The sequence below is a fragment of the Chamaea fasciata genome, unplaced genomic scaffold (genome assembly GCF_029207755.1).
Source record: "Chamaea fasciata isolate MVZ Bird 193981 ecotype frontalis unplaced genomic scaffold, bChaFas1.0.hap1 SCAF_3, whole genome shotgun sequence".
Lineage (NCBI taxonomy): Eukaryota > Metazoa > Chordata > Aves > Passeriformes > Sylviidae > Chamaea > Chamaea fasciata.
In genome coordinates this window covers 49,869,513-49,888,326 of record NW_027094088.1, presented here as the reverse complement: position 1 = coordinate 49,888,326, position 18,814 = coordinate 49,869,513, and the positions used below count along the sequence as shown (strand labels likewise).

General features: G+C 37.9%; 1 protein-coding gene across 2 annotated transcripts in view; it reads left to right on the top strand.

The window, feature by feature from the left end:
- MAP3K5 (mitogen-activated protein kinase kinase kinase 5) overlaps positions 1 to 18,814 on the top strand; it is a 99,715-nt gene that overhangs the window by 68,148 nt on the left and 12,753 nt on the right. For both annotated transcript variants that reach the window (XM_066178944.1, XM_066178945.1), the window contains exons 13-24: positions 2,625 to 2,720; positions 4,138 to 4,219; positions 5,664 to 5,797; positions 9,549 to 9,676; positions 10,620 to 10,756; positions 11,360 to 11,465; positions 12,429 to 12,586; positions 13,089 to 13,266; positions 14,084 to 14,104; positions 15,199 to 15,376; positions 15,474 to 15,642; positions 18,450 to 18,635. In XM_066178944.1, the coding sequence (XP_066035041.1) occupies positions 2,625 to 2,720; positions 4,138 to 4,219; positions 5,664 to 5,797; positions 9,549 to 9,676; positions 10,620 to 10,756; positions 11,360 to 11,465; positions 12,429 to 12,586; positions 13,089 to 13,266; positions 14,084 to 14,104; positions 15,199 to 15,376; positions 15,474 to 15,642; positions 18,450 to 18,635 (1,573 nt within the window). The remainder of the gene's footprint in view (positions 1 to 2,624; positions 2,721 to 4,137; positions 4,220 to 5,663; positions 5,798 to 9,548; positions 9,677 to 10,619; positions 10,757 to 11,359; positions 11,466 to 12,428; positions 12,587 to 13,088; positions 13,267 to 14,083; positions 14,105 to 15,198; positions 15,377 to 15,473; positions 15,643 to 18,449; positions 18,636 to 18,814) is intronic.

The following is an 18,814-nucleotide window of genomic DNA, read 5'->3' as shown; positions in this document are numbered from 1 at the left end:
AGAAACTCATCGGTTAGCGGTTTGTGTGCCAATGTAAATACCTCTGCTTTTGCCATATGCCTTCTTGACCTCTTAAATACAAGTGTTTCTTATTGAATTGGCCCAGAAAGTGCTGCTATTTTTTAAAGGATTTATTAGAGCTTTTGGAACATGGCTGTTTCCCCCAGGGACTTTGCTTCTTAGGTTATCAAGCAAAGTTCCTAGTCTTCTGCAAAGCTGACAGCATATGAGCAAGAAGATAGGAAATTTACTTTTCCAATTGAAAAATAAAAATGAAAGTGGCAGACTGAAGTTTGCTAGACTACAAGTTGGCTTTTACTCACTGTTCAGGAGAAGTCCTGGATTATGAAATACCCACTACTTCTGTTGTTTCTATGGGAAAGTGCCTCCGAGGTCTGCATCCAGTTTCTTTCATGGCTGAAGAACTTAGACAAGCTTGAGACAAGGATATTTGTCTTCCATCCCAAATTCTTGGAGCTTTGAGTCTCATCAGACTACTTAATTACAACAAGAGGTGCCTGTACTGCTGGACTTCTAGAAAACACACTGAAGTTCCACACAGCTCACTTTCTGTGATTCCTGCCAGTGTTCACCTGTTTAATCTGCTGCTTCATCTGGAAGTACTGGTAATCAGTACTTACAGCATTTTCAGTATTTCTAATCAACTAAGGGGAGTTCTGGATGTACATGAGCTGGGCATGAGGCCATGCTTCTGTTTGTTTTTGGAGTTTGGTGAATTCAGCCCCAGTTCTGCTGTTGCAGATGTCAGTGGGTGCTACGTCTGCTTGGGCACTGTCAGAGTGAGGTACTTCCTCAGCAAATTATCCTGTGTCTTTTTATAACTTGAATAATTTTTAGTCTTCCTTTTTTTAGTTTAGCTGGGGTTTCTTTTGTTTGTTTGTTTTTTGTCTTGTTTTGTTTTCCAGGGAGGAAAGCAACATATAAGCAATGTAAACCCTCACTTAAAGGTCTTAAATATTTATGATTTTCCCTGGCCTCTGTGTACACTCCACATTCTTCCCCTTTTATTCACTGCTGTGTTTGTCAGTGGTTTCTGGGCATGTCAGGTTTCAGCTGACAGTTTAGCCAGTAAAATGTTTCTGTGCGCATGGAACTTGAATGAGTAATTCTGTTAATATCAGTTACTCCATATCTAGAGAGTTTACTTATATACTTGAAAAGCTTGACTTAAAAGTTAGTTTATAAGCTCAGGACAGTGACTGTCTTCCTAAATGTGTATGCTACTTAGCATTTATGAATTTTCCTAATGTAAAAACAAATGAGTCACCACACCCAGAGACAAATATTCTTATAATACTACTCTTTTCATAAGTAGCTTTATGAAAGGCAGACCCCCCCAGCTTGTCTAAAGAGTCATTGGTTTATCAAAACTTACAGGGTTTTACAATAGAGCAATCATAAAGGAGAACAAGAAGCAGACAATCTTAAACACCTATTAAGGCTCGAAATTCCAAGCATTTCGTGAGACTTGAAAAAAACCCCTGTTACGTTAATCAAATCATCAATCCCTTGGCACAGCATAATACATAATTCTACTTTATTGTGCTACAAATTAAGTAATAACATGATGGCTGTCTTGATCCATCTAAAATAGATTGATTTCACTAGGACTGTGGATTTTGTCCAGTGTATTAATAAGCTTAATAAGGAGACTTGATTTGTCTTGGTTTCTCAAATACTGCGTCATTATCCCTTGTAACACCCCTAGCCATTTCCCTCCACCTTTTTCCAATATAGTAAGAATCAATTATACTGCATCAGCTTGGCAGCTGGCACTCAATATGTAACGAAGTTACAGAAAGAACTATTTCAAATAACATTTAATATTTTCTATAAGGAGCAAAGTAATGACATGCATATAAAACAGTTCTGGTGAATGAATATCTTTGCGTGAACTGCCACCTACTTGGGGTGGAAAACTGACAACTGTACAAGAGTTTGCGCCTCTTCTGTTTTTCCATTGAGACATTTATGCATCCATAAAAAAATGGCATACATGCCTCCCCTTTATCATTGCTCTGCAGTTATAGCAGGTAAAACCAAAACTCAAGGAAGATGTGAGCGTCAAAGGGTAATAAAATAATTCACCTCATATTTAGATGCTGACTTAATTTAAAAATACTTTTCCAACTTACTATTCTGGTACCAATTAACAAGGAACTGAGTAGAAAATTTTGTGTTCAAGACTGAGCTGTGGCTGATGTCTAAAACGCAAAGAACTCATTATTTCAGAACAAAGTCCAACTTCTAATATGATCCTAAAAGGATGTTTCATTCTGGTTGCAGGAGTTAAAATTAAGGGCCTTACCTAAATGTACTGAAGACAAAGATGTCATAGGTCAATGGAAACATTCCTATGAATTTCTCTGCTCCTACTCTTTCTTGGGCAATGGGTGGACAAGTGGGGCAAGCTGAATGATAGCAAACGTCAGAATGTGAACTGTGGAGGATACAAGGGAGTGACTTTACCATAAGGAAGAACTGTGGATTCTCAGGTTTAATCTGGTGCTTTCCCATGTTAAATGGGTGGATCTGTACGGTTTGACTAAGCTGGTAGAAGTCTAAGTGCATCTTTCCAATAACTTTCTTGGCCGTTCTTTCAGCATTTCAAAGTTTGAAGAACGATGCTGTTTCTTGTACGTGCTGCACAACTCAGATGATTTTCAAATCTATTTCTGCACAGAACTTCATTGTAGAAGGTGGGTCACTGCTGTTATTTCAGAAAATCCATGGCTGGTGATAGGATAGATGGTGTCTGCATGCACAACAGGGACTGACTGTTTCAGAACTATAATGAAAGTTGATCTGAGCATCCTCAGGGATCAGCACCTTTTGTGTGAGCGCTGAATACACAGCACCCTGTGTACCTTAGTGCACTGGAAATCTGATGTATGAAGGGTCAAAAAACAAGTTCAGGCACACATTAGAAACAAATACAATTATAAATCTAATTTATTTTTTTTTACTCACACCCTTCTGGGATTAGTTTTGTAATACTTACCATATTATGGCTTACTAGAAGTGTGTGCCCCCAATTCAGAAAAACGTCCTAAACTTTAGAAGGACTTACTGAAGTGGGAACATTTGGAATAACAACATCTGGTCAAGATTTCTGTGTAACTGTAAATACATTTTTATTTATAATTTTAAAAAAAGCACACTTGATTTCCTTTACATTAGCATATGTTTACATAAGTAAGGTTGTACCTTTGTCCCTGCAGAAAATTTGGGAAAGCTTTGGTGCACAAAATTAGAGATGTCTCAATTTCTATAAGCTGTGTTTCTGCTCCATAAGCCTGAGGCTGTGGTGTTGAATTGATCTTGGAAGTATTCCCAAAGGAAATTTCACATCTTTTTGTGCTAAAATGGCTGCAAATTTGCCTAAAATCAGTGCAGTACTCTCTATTAATGACTGGATCCACTTCACAGCCTAATCTCTACCTTGTTCTTTCATCTATTCCAGTTTATATAGGTTCTTTTACCATGTTCATTCCCCTTCACATCTGAGCTCTTCTTAAGAGATGAGTAAGCAATACTTTAGCATGACATGGTTTTTGTACTTGCCTTCTTTCAGAAGGGTAGAAGTAATTAAAAATAGTATTTTTAAAATGAAAGGTTATGAAATAGACATCCTTTTCATTGAAGGAAAAACTTGAAGCTAGAATTCCTGCGCTACTAAACCTCTTCCAAATGTAGCTAGACTTCCCAGCACTTCTCATGATGCTTCACTGGACATAAAGAAATTGTGGTATAGGATGAGAATATCAACCCAGCTGTAGATTTTGAAGTACTAATTCCATTAATAATTTCACATATCATGGAATTTTTGTACATGTAAAAGAAGTAGAAAAACTTCAGATTTTGATGGCTAATTACCATGTAAACAATATTTTTCTTCTGACAAGCAAACTTATTCACTGAATTTATACTTACTGTACAAATTAGACTAATATATATATGTGTATATACATTATTATTACATAGTTATAAAAAATAATAATTACTGCACTGTAGTCCTCTCTTGGTCCCTTCATTACTTTGTTCCTATGCTGTCTCAAGTTACTGGCTCAAGTGTGTGTTTGCTTTTTTCCTCTTTTTTTTTTTTTTTTGGTACAGATTTTTTGACATGGTGAACAGTATCACTGAAGAAATGGGGAAGACTACAGAGGAAGGGGAATGTGATGGAGATTCTCTAGAGGTATTTGTCCCTTTTTTCCTCCCAACATACAAAATTATGGGCTTCTAGTCTAGCACTTTACTGAAGTAAATTATTCATTCCTTTTCCAGGGATTAGTGAAGTTAATTAGTGAAGCTACTGTTTATGCTGTGTTTTCATCTGGAGTTTTATCTGAACACAGATGGAGATGGAGAGGGAGGACCGTGCTATTGGGTGCAATGCAGCAGTTAAGGTGTTAGCTTTCTTTGAGGTGGCAGGGAGCAGGAGAGAATATCTAAGTCCCTGTCCTATCACATGAAAATCTGGTGTCCTGAAGCTTTAGAGACATCCGTAACTAACTGAGAGAGTCAGTGCAGTGTAGTGAGTACAGACAGCCCTCAGTCCCAGTTTTGATGCTGGCATTTTATAACACATTTATAGCACATTTTATAACATCCTCTCTCTGAAATCAGATGTCAGACAAAGGGAAACCAATGGGGTGACTTGTAGCAGAGAAAAAGAGCCTCTTTTGAGAACCTCAGGGTGCCTGTTTGTTTATTTTACTGAAAAGCAGTGGGTGACTTGATTACAGTGGATAAGTATTTTTACAGGAAAAATAGCAATGTGCTAATGGTCTCTTTAATCTGTTGAATAAAATGTAATTCGATAATGAAAACAAAAGAATTGAATTAAGAGGCACTACTCCACCATGAAAATAATTAATTGTTGAAACAAACTACTAAAAGAAGTAGCGGATTCTTTTTTTATTATTATTAAAAAAATATCCCTCTTTACATGGAAGAAAATAAAAAATACTTTAACTAGACCTAAGCTACTGGGTTTAGCCCAGGAGTGAGCTTGTGAAATTCTGTGTCTGTGTTACACAAGAGGACAGATCGGTAATCTCTCTAACACATGTTTTTGGGGTGGCCTTAAACACTTTGAAATTCAAACTCAGCTGAATTCTAACGAGCAGCGCTGAGTAAGCTCCATTGGCACAGCCTGCTGGCAGGCCTGGCCGTGTCAGAGCGGAGGCTGTGCTGGCTTGGGATGCCGTGGGGAGGTCAGGAGAGCCCCCGGGAGCGATGGAGCGTGTCCTGTCCCGCTGCCCGCTGGGAGCCGAGCTCTCCGTCTGGCGCAGAGCGAGCGCCCTCTGCCGGCCGCTCCGGCTGCTGCCGGCCGGGCTGCGGGCTGTGCTCGGAGACACGGGTGGGACCGCGCCGACCGGGAACGGCCCAGCCCAGCCCGGCTTAACGCACTGGCCTGAAAAAGCTGCCTCAGAAGCCACTGCGGAAACATAGGTGTGTCTGCAAGGTATCCCAGCTGTCATCTTAATGTGTGGTTTTGGGTTTTTTTTTCCTTTACTCTCTGTGTTCTGCAGAAACCCACTAACATCCTAGATGCCTTAGTTATGATCACGGGGTCAGACGTAATAGATGTGATCCTTCTGTTCCATTTCATGTTGTTGTTGTTGTTTGCTTTGCAGTATGATTATGAGTATGATGAGAATGGTGAGCGAGTCGTTCTGGGAAAAGGAACGTACGGCATTGTTTATGCAGGGCGAGATCTGAGTAATCAAGTCAGGATTGCTATTAAGGAAATCCCAGAGAGAGACAGCAGGTATAGTAACTCTGGCTAATTCCAGATTTTGTGCATTACGTGATTTCATCATGAACGTGGTCAATGAATTTGCTGATCAAGGAGTGCCTCTTCTACAAAGCTGCCCACAAATTACCTTCCTGTGGTATATAGTGGTGTTTCCTATCTTTGTAACTAGATGTTTCCAAGTTGTGGAGTAGGTTGTGATCACAGCTAAGAATTTAGATATTTGCTGGATTTGTTACTAGTATTTTTTCATTAAAAAAAAAACCAAACCAAAAAAGCCCCACTGAAGTGCAGAATATCACTCAAATACCTGGCAATGAGCCCTATCTACTTAGACATATTCAGGCATGTCCATATAAAAGACCTATTGAAATCCATGATTTATGCAGTCCTTTAAAATTCTCGGTCTGAATTGTTGATAAAGAGATTTTTCTTTCTTGTTTTTGCACCATTTATTTTGAAGCCACATAACATTAGAATAAATAATTTGGAATAGTATCTTTGTTAATTTTTTTTTTTAATGCAGAGTGTCTCTATGTATGTGTAACCCTCTCTCCTGTATAAAAGTTGCCGTATAAGGACCAGGCACTCAATGTCCTTAATATTTGGGTATCTGAAGACTTCCAGTATATGCTATTTTGTATACATAGATTTCCACAAATGTTGTGATAAAAGTGATATGAAATCTAAAGAGTTTTCAAGTGAAACTGACTGTATTAAACTGTCAAGTTTTGCTCAGTTTCTTTTTCATGGTTCTGCCTTGTGGGCTTCCCTTTGGTTATTCTGTTCTGACTTGGTTTGTTTCTTTGACGTTTAAAAATTAACACTTCGAAATCTTTTGGAATTCATTTATAGATAGGCTGTTCAAATGGATATGTGGTCTAATAATTTTTCCATTCTCATAATATTTTAAAGGTACTAGAACTTAGATTATGGAGATGGGAATCCTTCCATCCTCTATACTCTTATTCCAAACTGAACTTCAATATACAAGTTCCCAGAAAGTATGGCTTTATTACATAAAACAATCTGTTGACTCAAAATAGTTGCAAATTTTGTGTATGTTAGAAGAAATTTGCTTGTAACAACTGTGATTAATAGAAAGCTAGCCTGAATACAGCAGTAACTACTTAAAAGGAAAAAAAAATCCAGATTTTTCTTCCCCAATACACATTTTAAAAGAATTTTCAAGGGAAAAGATTTCAGGTTCAATGTCCAAAGCATACCACAAAACAGATTATTAGGAAGCAGTTAGTCTTTCATCTAAATATTTAGACACTTTCAGAATGAATTTCAAGAATTATTCTTTCAATGGCAAAGTAAGAAAAAAATTATTAATTCACTTCTGGTTAATTGTAACCTGATCTTTTCATACTTTGAAAGACATTTATAGAAAGAAAACAATCTCTGAAGTTAATTTGTCTAATTCTAAAAGTAAGTCAGTCTTCAATTTTGCTACATGTTGAATAAAAGCTATTGAAAAATTTACTTATCAGGAAATGTTAGACTACAGAGACACACTCTCCATTTCAACAAAGAGGAAATCAGGAAAAAAAAGCCAGGACAGCTGCTTGAAGGAGCAAGCATTTCCTGGAAAACTCAGACACAAAAAGGAAGCCTACAAAGGGTGGAAGCAAGGTCATGTAGCCTGGGAGGAATACAGAGAAATTGAATATTGTCTGAGTAGCCAGAGGTCAGGTTAGGAAAGCTAGAGTACCTAATAGAATTAAATCTGGCCAGGGATGTCAAGGGCATCATGAAAAGCTCCCATAAGTACATGCTGATAAAAGGGAGACTGGGGAAAATGTGCACTTTCTCTAGAAGGAAATGGGAGACCTGGCTATCCAGGACATTAGAAGGCTGAGGTATTTGACAACTTTGGGAGAATCAAAAACCACCCACAGTAGAAGATCAGGTTTGAGGCCATGTGAGGAACCTGAGCATGCACAAGTCCATGGAGCCTGAAGAGTTACATCCATGGGTTCCCACTGGCTGGAAAAGGGAAATAAACCCCAAGTTTTTAAAAAGGGAATAAGGAAAACCCAGAGAATTAAAGGTCAGTCAGTCTCACCTCCATGCTGATTGTGATCATGGAACAGGTCCTCTTTAAAACTGTGGTAATGCACGTGGAAAATAATGAGGTGATTGGTGACAGCAGACATGGCAACACTAAAGGGAAATCACGCCTAACAAATTTGGTGGCCTTCTGTGACAGGGTTACACAGTGGCAGATAAGGAAAGAATGACTGACAAGGCCAGCTTGGGTAAAGCCTTGAGCAACTTGGTCTAGTGGGAGCTATAAAGTCTCTCCCTAACTCCAACCATTCTATGATGATGATTTAGAATTTTTGTTCATACCATTTAAAGTCTTCTAGTGATTAAGTCCTAAAACAAAAAATGTTTCATCCTAGGGAAGAATTTTCTTATGGCTTTCTTTTATTTGCAAAATTATTTTGTTGCTCAAGTCTCAACTGCGCTGTTTAAAAGTTCAGGAAGAGGAATTATAATGGTCTTGCTGCTGCTGCTCGGAATTAGTATCTCATTTATAGAACTCAGGAATACAATCTTGGATTTTGCATTTCTGTATGCCTAACAATGTAGTCAGGATCTTTATAATCATGTGGAGAGGTAAGGCAAAACCCAAATTAGTTTTTAGTAAACAGACTCAGAGTTGCATAATCATACTCTTCATTAACCAAATAATTATTTTCTGCAACACTAGTTATCCAGTGGGATTTTCAGATGACCACTTTTTTTTCTTTTCCCTACACATTTTTAAGAGTTCAGCCTCCACTATTAGCTTGATGCTGTTTGAGGGAGAGGTAATAGCTACCTGTGCTAAAAGAGATTGGAAGTCACAGGTACTTTTCCTATAACAAACTCAATTGCAAATGCTGCAACTACTTTTCACATTTGGACTGGCAGAAGGAGATCAGTGTCCTTCATCTATTTCAGCCTGAAAGTGTTGGCACTGATCTTAGTGCTTTAGAGAAGATAGCTACTAGACTGTCAGCATACTGTCTACATTTGGCAGAAATATACAGAAAATACACAAAATCTGGCAGCTGACCCACCTCCAAGGGAAGCATTAGGGCAAGCCTAAGTAGGGAAGAGTGTCAGGGTGGACCTAATACATCAGCTCAGCACATCAGCTGCTGAGCTCTGGTAGTGGTCAACAGTGGAGAAAGATCCTGATTCCAGAAACTTCCTTGGCAGAAAGGCTGTTGAAAAGCTTATCTCTGAAAAACACTTTGCCTTGGACTAAATTGAATTTTGTGAAATTGTTTTGATCTGTTCTACTCAATATCCCTCCATTAATTATTTCTGTTTTCTTACTCTGATACCCCATCTTGCCTTCAGCAAAGACTTCTACTTTAAAATTTAAATGGTGATTCATTTTCATTTTTGAAGTGTTTTTATTTATATACTAGCTTTATAGTTTACTAGTTCACTTTGGCACCAATATGCAAACAACTACTTTCACAACTGTTTATTCTCTTGGAGTTAGACTGGGGTGGAGTTTATTTTTCAGAAAATCTTTTTTCTCACTCTAAGTATGTTTGTGACATTTTGTATGTATGAATACACAATATTATATATATTTTGTATATGTTATTTGTATTTACCTATGATTACATAATATTTTAGTATGTGCTGGTCACAACCAGTGTTGTTAAATTCATTTAACAAATACTTATTTTCCGTGTAAGCTATTTCAAGGCTTTCTTCACTGAGATGAAGAATAAACTGCTTCTTTGGTTTTCAGGTACTCCCAACCTCTGCATGAAGAAATAGCTTTGCATAAGCATCTCAAACATAAGAACATTGTCCAGTATTTAGGTTCTCTTAGTGAGAATGGCTTCATTAAAATATTCATGGAACAAGTGCCAGGTGGTAAGTTTTGGGGGAGACTGGTTTGGTGGTTGATAGGTTTGTTTGGATTTTTAGCATTTTAAAAGTATAAAAACATATAACAGGGCCATGAGACATATTTCATACAGGTGTAATATTCTGTAGTGTCTCTTTCTGAAGTCAGCAGTGAAAACTGTGTCTTTAAACTGCTTGAGGAGTTAGATGTGGTGTGCTACAGATAAAGCTCAGATCATTGTTACAGCAGGTGAGCTCCTTTTGCCTACAGATCAGTGGTGGACTGACCCTGCCTGACTCCCAGTTGCCCACCAAAGTTACTCTGTCACTCTGCTCCTCAGCTGGGTAAGGGAGAGAAAATGCCACACAAGGCTCATGGGCCATGATAAGGACAGGGAGAGATCACTCATCAGTTACCATCACAGGCAAAACACACTTGACTTGGGGAGACTTATATTTAATTCATTGTCAACCCAATCAGAGTAGGGTAATGAGAAATAAAGCCAAATCTTAGAAACACGTTCCTCCTACCCCTCCCTTCTTCCTGGGCTTAAATTCACTCAGGATTTTCTCTGCCTTCTCCTACCAGTGGTGCATGGGAATGGGGAATGTGGCCAGTTCATCAATATTGTCACTCCTTCCTCCTCAAGGGGAGGACTCCTCACTTCCTTACCCTGCTTCAGCATGGATGGGGTCCCTTCCAAGAGAGACAGTCCTCCCTGAACTTCTCCAATGTGAGCCCTTCCCATGGGCTTCAGCTCTTCACAAACTGTCCAAGAGAAACTGAGACACTTTAATTGTGCAGGCCAGTGGCCATGCAAGTAAGCATTTGACTAGAGAGGACTTTGGTTGTAGACGGAATGCCTACACTTGGATTGGTATTGATGCTTGTTGTTACTTTTTTCCTTAGTGGGAGAAAGCAGAATTGAATGAGATTTTGATTCTCACTCTTTGCTCTCCAAAATTATAGGCAGTCTCTCTGCTCTTCTACGATCAAAATGGGGACCATTAAAAAATAATGAACAGACAATTGGCTTTTACACCAAGCAGATTCTTGAAGGATTAAAATACCTTCACGATAATCAAATAGTGCATCGAGACATAAAGGTAAGGATTTGCAGAGAATTAAGCCTGATAGTATTATGTAACTGCATAGCCATTTATTTGTCCTATGATATAAAAACTTTTTTTCAGAAAGCTCTCTGCTATTTTGAACCATGGGTTAGGTGGGTGAACCATTGCTGATTTCAATTTGCACCAGCAAAATATGTTTGGGGTTTTTTTATTCTAGGAAAATTCACATATAGCAACTTAATATGTGATAAAGTAGATACTTCTTTTTCTGTTTTCAAAGACATGACTGAACTTTCATAAAATCTGATTGAAGTGAAGAAGATTGTGGATGGGATAATTAGCAAGTTCTTTTCCAAGGAGATTGCAGATGAAAAAGTGTTTGGCTTATTTTTTTAAAAAAACCCTTTTTTCCTCTCTTAGTATTCTTTAACTGAATTCCTTCTGGTAAAAGGGGAAATTCACTTTGAGATGAAGTTTTTGTTAATAGGATTGCATAAGGCAGGAACATTATTGATTTCTCTTTCATGTCCTCTCTTAAGAAGCCACTTACTTAGTAAAGAGTGCATTGTAATGCAAAAAGTCTTAGATGAAGGGTCTGCAGAGAAAAATAATTGCTCCGCATATTCTTTTCCTCAGGGTGATAACGTGCTTATCAACACATACAGTGGAGTGTTAAAGATTTCGGACTTTGGAACTTCAAAGAGACTTGCAGGAATCAATCCTTGTACTGAAACCTTCACTGGTATGTTCCTAGGGGAGACTTTCTTATCCTCACTCGAACTCTGTGTGTAGGGTCAGAATTCACAGATGCTGAACTTTCATTGACTTCAAATCAGTATAAAAGGTTACTGGAAGAATAACTTTCAGATATTTAATCTTAAGCTATATGCTGTACTTGCATGCACCATTCAAAGAGACTGCTGTTTTGGATGTTCCACTTGTGACATCAAAGTCCTCTACAACAGAAGAGCTGTGTCTTTCCTGTGCTTTATTTGAGTCTGTCTCCTTTGTGCACATGGCTTTTTCATCTTGCTGATCTTTTTCTTTCATGATTGGCTTGGACATCCTGACTTCATCTCCAGAATCACGTATCTACAGAACCTGTCATTCAGTTGCTCCTCCTTCTGCTTGATAATTTGATTTGGGTGTTAAATCATGCAGTGACACTGCATTAAATAATTATGTAAAATGAGAAGTGACTGTTATTTTAATCCCATCCTTTGCTCTTCCATTGCTTCTGTAAAAGGAACAGAATGCAGGATGATGTGTCAGATTGATTCCCTTACTTCAGAAGAAAATGTTCATCTAACCCACTCTTTTAGGTTAATATTTCAGGTTTCTCTTCCTTTTCCTCTCTGGGTGCAATTCAGGGTGTTTTCCAATACTTTAATATTAAGATATAAAAAAATAAATAAAAGCTATCTCTGATCCAAAGCTCATACAAACATTTAATAATTGTCATTGACATTGAAAAGCAATCTCCAGATCAGTAGATGATACCAAATGCTTTTAGCACAAGTAAGATCTTGAGTAGTATTTTGATATTTATATAGAATGCATGTGGAAATTTTTTAATAATAAAAGGGGATTTTTTAACTCTTCTGATGTTGCTCACTCCTCAGTCATTTTGCTCCTCTTGTCTTTTAGCTATCTATTTGCAGCATCATTACACCTAAATAAACAAAAAAAAGTATGTTTTCAACAGGTACCCTGCAGTATATGGCACCGGAGATCATAGACAAAGGGCCACGTGGCTATGGGAAGGCTGCAGACATCTGGTCTTTGGGATGCACAATCATTGAGATGGCTACAGGGAAACCCCCATTTTATGAGCTGGGAGAACCACAAGCAGCCATGTTTAAGGTCAGACATCTTCCGTGTACAGCTCAGAGTTCTATTTCTAAACACAGGAAATCTGATGACTGTTTTGGAGAAGCTGGAATTAGATGTTGCAAGAAAGGGAGATAAAGGAAGAGCTTGGGTTTTGAGGATGTTACAAACAATCATCTGATTCAGCTGAGAGGGAGTGCTGTCTATTTTTGAATAGATTACTAGAGATAGCAGCTATTCAGCAGCCTGAGTGTTTAAGAAAAAAACAACACCAAACTGAGAAAACGTAGCAATTTTCTGCTTTGTGAAGAGCCTCTGCTTGCAGCTGTGGGGGGTTTTTTAATGTAATTGCTTATGCAGTTTGTAATAGTTTGGTTTTTTTTTTTCTCTGAATTAATAAACTAGTTGTATAAAGTTAATATTAAAACCTGAGAATGATATATACCACTTCTGCTATCGAAACAGTTTTTTGATGTTGTTTAGTGTTTGGGGGAAGAACAGTTTAGGCCATTGTTTCTCCCTTTATTTGCCTCAGGTGGGGATGTTTAAAATACACCCAGAAATTCCTGAATCCATGTCTGCAGAGGCCAAGGCTTTTATATTGCGTTGCTTTGAACCAGATCCTGATAAACGAGCTTTTGCTCATGAGCTACTTATAGACGAATTCTTGAAGGTTTCAAGCAAGAAAAGAAAATCTCCTTCAAAGCTCTCAGGTAAGCATTGCTAAATTCAGTCTGGAAGTTTCCTCTTGCCTATGGCACAGTTTCCTGAAACTGCTGATTTAGATTTAAGGATGAACACAGTGGATCTCCATCCCATGTGAATGCTCAGTTATGGCCTTTTGTACCAGCAGCTTACTGCGGAAACACTACTGTAGCAGAATTCTGTTATGTTGTCACAGAAGTCAGTTTATATAAGTATTTCTTATAAGGTTTCTTAAAGTCTGTTTGTGATATTGTGCAGCTTTTATGGTTGTTGGATTTTTGTTTCATTTTTTTTCCTCTTTTTAAAATTGCATATGTTTTCATTGAAAGAATATTTTTATAGAGTATATTTTGTGTAAGGTTAGAACATGCTATTAAATCTCAGTGGAGTTTTCTGCATAAACAAAATAATCTTTGTCCCATAGCAAATGTGCATACACTGCATTATTTTTGTTTCATGCAATTTCATTTTCAGGAAATGTTTATTTCCTGTAGCATTCTATATTATGAAAGTAGCATAGAAGTTTTGAGAGCTATTGTGTGTGAATATATACTTTGGAAAATACCTTCTGTGTATTTTTACCATGGTACTTAAAGAAAGAAAAATGTCAGGTAAAGGAGATGATAGTTGATGATCACTTTTAATGTTGTTTCCACCCCCTCAGAATAAAATTAAATTGCAATAAATTACACTTCGGGAGACAGTAGCCAGGAGAATTGAGATAGTCCATAAAAATGGGAATTTGCCCATGCTTAGACTATGCTTATTTTCTCAGTTAATTTCAGCATATTTACCTTTCTTTTTTTCTTTCCTTTTCTCACACAGTCCTTTCAGCTAACACAAATGGTGAGTTTTAACCTACTTCTCCATGAAAAACATACCTGTGTTGTAGATGCTGTTGTTATCACTTATTCTGGTATAATTTGTTAACAGTAAAAGGTTAGAAATAGAAGTGGTGACAATTATGAAAATAAGTGACTTCTCTCTGTTAGAAACATATAATTCATTGTGCATATCTGAACAGCTGTTTTTAATCCTACAGACTATGGCTTAATTGTCCAGGCAGCTGGGTGATACAGGCTTGAAGGGCTGTGCTGTCATTTATGGGGACGTTTGGTGGAAACTAATGGCTGCTTTTATAGCAGCCACAGAGCCACAGTTTGTGGAGAATGATAACACAGATTTTTTTTTGGACAAAACTCTGTAACTGACAAACCAGAATGCATTTCAGACCCCTTGTCAGACCAGGACACAGGATACTCATCTCTTTCAGGAAGTGAACTGGGAGAGTGCGGGAGGGAACTGAACACACACATAGTTGCCTTCATGCTGAATTGGTATCAAAGTACATTTTGAAATGTGCACACGTGAAATAGATATGAGTAGTTTCCTGTGGTGCTAATGTGTGCTCTGGACTTAAAACTAAAAATTCTGACTTAACTGCATGTCTATTATCATTAGTCAACTATTATGAATTAATTAAACTTGTACAAATTAATCTGATGAAGAAATGTATCTTATGTATGTTATAGTATGTATACTTATATGTAGTGTATATAAAATATATATTTATATATATTTATATACATGCATAAAATTAAGATCTCAGAAGATGCTTGGATGTCTTACCTATAGAAGAAACATTTTCCTACTGCTGGAAGTCACGATAGGAGATGCATGTTCACTTTAGTGTTGAAGTTCAGTGAGTGAGCTCTCAAAAAGCCCAACATTTCCATCTTTCAGGAATAAGAACATACCTGAAAGATAACTCTATTCCAGACGAAAAAGCTTTAGGAGTTTTCTGTCAATTTTTTTTTAATATTGTGTGTTGGTGTGTGGGAAGGCTGGAGTTTTTCTGTCTCCTCTGAAAAAATAATCTTCACTTCAAAACTCTGATGGTATTACTAAATTCTAATTTCTGAATATTCCTATACAAATAGAGTATCTTCGGAGCATATCCTTACCTGTGCCTGTTCTGGTGGAAGATACAAGTAGCAGCAGTGAATATGGTTCTGTCTCACCTGATACAGAATTAAAAATTGATCCATTCGCTTTCAAAACAAGAGCCAAATCCTGTGGAGAAAAAGATGGGAAGGGAATCCGGTCCCTTTTTCTGAGGTAAAGGGCTACCTGACATTTTTCTTACACAGTAGATTAGAAATGCTGCATCAGGTTGGTTTTTATATTGTTTCTTTTCACTGTGTCTTTCATTCAGCATCCCAGATGAACATTTTGAGGATCACAGTGCACCTCCTTCACCTGAAGAGAAAGATTCTGGCTTTTTCATGCTGAAGAAAGATAGTGAAAGGAGAGCCACTCTCCACAGAATACTAACTGAGGACCAGGAGCAGGTGGTGAGGAACCTCATGGAAGCTTTGACTCAGGTAATTTCAGAGGGCAGCAAGAATTTTATGGAATTCTAAGACTTCTCTGCAGTTACCTGGAGCTCTTGAAATTAAACATGGTAGAGCAATTAGAAATGAAGTTTGATTAAACTAGAAAGCATACACCATGTAAACTTTCACAGTTACTGTTTAATTTGGGCTATTAAAAACAGGCTTTGAAATTGTTCACAATGCATTACATATGCCTTTTTTGTTTGTTATTAATATACATATATATACTAATACCTGGGTATTTGTACTGGCAAGGCAACAGAAAAGCATGTTTTCATGACAATCCATTTTGCCAGTGCTTTTCAAATTTGACTGAGTCAGGCCTACTCATATAAGGTAGATCATCTCCAGGAGTGCATTTTCTTGACCCTCTTTTAAAGTTCTGTGTCCTGGCTGACTGGTTTGACAGAGGGAGGTTTAGGTCATTTGGTCTGCTCTGGGCTTATGTTAGGCTATTGTGTAGAAAAAATGGATACACCATTACCTCCTGGCCAACAGCCATAACAGGGGAAAGAGTGGGTTAGGGAGAAAATAAATTGCAGCTATTCTTCAGAGCAGTTGGGAGCATGTATGGAAGGAAGATATAGTAATTGTGAGAGCTACAGCAAACAACAAAATAATTGCAGAATGACCTTTTGGCACTCCTTTGTGGGGATGATTCATTATGATGATGTATCAGTTCAGGACAACACTGAAGAAATAACAGGTCATGACTACACTGCTAAGTGTTGCGACACTGTAATTGGATGGCAGAATTTTTTGTTCTTGTTTGTGTGTGTGTTAGTAGTTAATTGATTCACTTCATTCTCAAGGCAAAGTATTGTTGGTTTAAAATATTTGTATAAAACATGACGACTCAGCTTCTAATGATACTAGTTTTTAGAAACTGATGCAAACCAATATGATTATTATGCATGTACTACAGTTACTGTAATTGGAAATTGGTGCCATGCAAATAAAACCAGCTTCTAACTCTTGGGAGGGGGGAATGAGTAACCCACAGTTATCTTGGTAACTACAGAAAAGGTTAAAAGATAAGGCAGCGAGAAAGATACTTGTGATCTGTGCTTTGTGAAAGTGTTGCTGTAACAGACACAGTTTTTGTGTATGCAAGTAATAATCAGTGATTGTGACAGGCTGAAACTCAATCACAAATCCCAGAGAGCATGAAACACTGAGTGCTCAGTGTTTCATGCCTTTCTCAGCTGGGGCTGGAACAGCCTGAGAGAAGCAGGGAGACAGAATTTTAGATCCAAAGAGTTCAAAGCTCATGTTCATGAGACTGGCTGCCCTTCAAAAGGATGCAGAGCTCTGACTCCCAAAGACTATTTTCTCACTTGAGAAATGCAAGAAATTACTAATAGAAAAAGACTGGCTTGCTTGTTAGGCCTCATCAGGATTTAGGATTTCATAGAGTCTTTCTCTTCACAAACACTTTTCACAAGAACGGTTTCAGCAAAGTCATTGGGTATGAGAGCTACGGGAGAAGAATGCCCTCTCAAAATGGGTCACTGTTTATAATTAGCAAGCCATACTGCTCATCCTGTCCCCATAGTGCCTAGTGCCTTGATGGACTTGGATCTTCTAGTCCAGGGCTACAGTGTACATTTACCTAGCTTCTCTAATGGCTTTTTAATTATTTACCTGAAAAGAAGATTGGCTACTGCAGAATAGTGAGAGATCCACTTCTGCACAGAAAATCATCAGGTGAATTCTTCAAAGCAGATCGAGATCAGAGGCTAGGATCTTTTACCTCAGGTGGATGTTTTAGTCAGTGGTATCTTTGACTGATCTAGAACTTTTGCTTTTATTTTAAGCTTCTTTTTCAATCAAATTATCTTTGTTTCATGCTGATCAGAATTAATTGACTATAGTTAAAAGCTCAGCGTTACTGTTAAACAAGAGTTCTTGGTGTCTGGCCAGCCATAACATTCATGGCATAAAACCAGCAAATGCAATAGAACCAAACACCATATGTCCTTCTCTTACAGAAATCAGTGTTGGATATCCTCAGTCTATATAAATATTTACTTTACTTCCTTCAGAATAAGCATCTAATACTTTATGTTCAACTACAGCTCTGGCTCAGTTTAAGATCTGGCTTTGAAATTTGCATTTAGTTGGCATAACTTTACTTATGAGAGCAAATACAGTGCTCTCCTTAGGTTGGTTATTCTGATGAATGCATTTGAGCTTTTTGCTACTTTGGTAGCTCATGCAAAAATACAAAAGATTTTAAAAATAGACAAATGAATATTTATACGAGAAAGGTGAGATCTTTGTAGACCTGCTTTAAGAACAGCTTAGTGTAGAAGCTCTGTATTAAAGGAAATTAAGAAATTATATAAGAAACAACCAGTCCCTTTGTGAGGCTCCTGCATAACTTTGACCAATCCCTTCTTTTAAATGCTGCTGTAGGACTTTGCAGATTGTCTCTGAAAGGCACACAGAAATTAGTAGCACTGTACATTTATTCATATCTTTTTATTGCTGTACGAAAACACATGCATACTACAGTGTGCACTGCATTCTTCAGCAGCTGGTGTAAAACAAAGTCAGCTACTTGTCCATTGAGTTCCTACCTGTGTCACCAGGGAGCTCAGCCCCAGAGCTCCATGCTGCTGCAGTTGTGCTGCCACCAGTACCTCACCTGCAGCTGCACCTTTCCCTTAACCGCAGCAGCAGAGTTTCTGAAAACCCATATTGCCAACTGATATTACTGGCTGAAGTCCTTCTGGATGTATGTTTCAAAAGATGACTATCAAAGCTATTCCTTTTCCTCTCTCTTCTGCCAGGGAGCTGAAGAACCCAAGCTAAAATGGGAACATATCACAACACTCGTTTCCAGCCTGAGAGAGTTTGTACGGTCCACTGATCGCAAAATCATCGCAACCACGCTGTCAAAATTGAAGCTAGAGTTGGACTTTGACAGCCATGGGATAAGCCAAGTGCAGCTTGTGCTGTTTGGTTTTCAAGATGCTGTAAGTGGTCATTTTTACTAAGAAATTTGTGCATCTAAACTGAAAAAACCTAAACAAACCAGGACCAAAGAGAACTTAACTTACACCCAGAGTTGCTGAAACAAAAATATTTGAAGGCTTTAAAACTGTAATAGCAAAATCTGAATCCACAGCAGTGACTTTGCTTTGTGATACTTTGG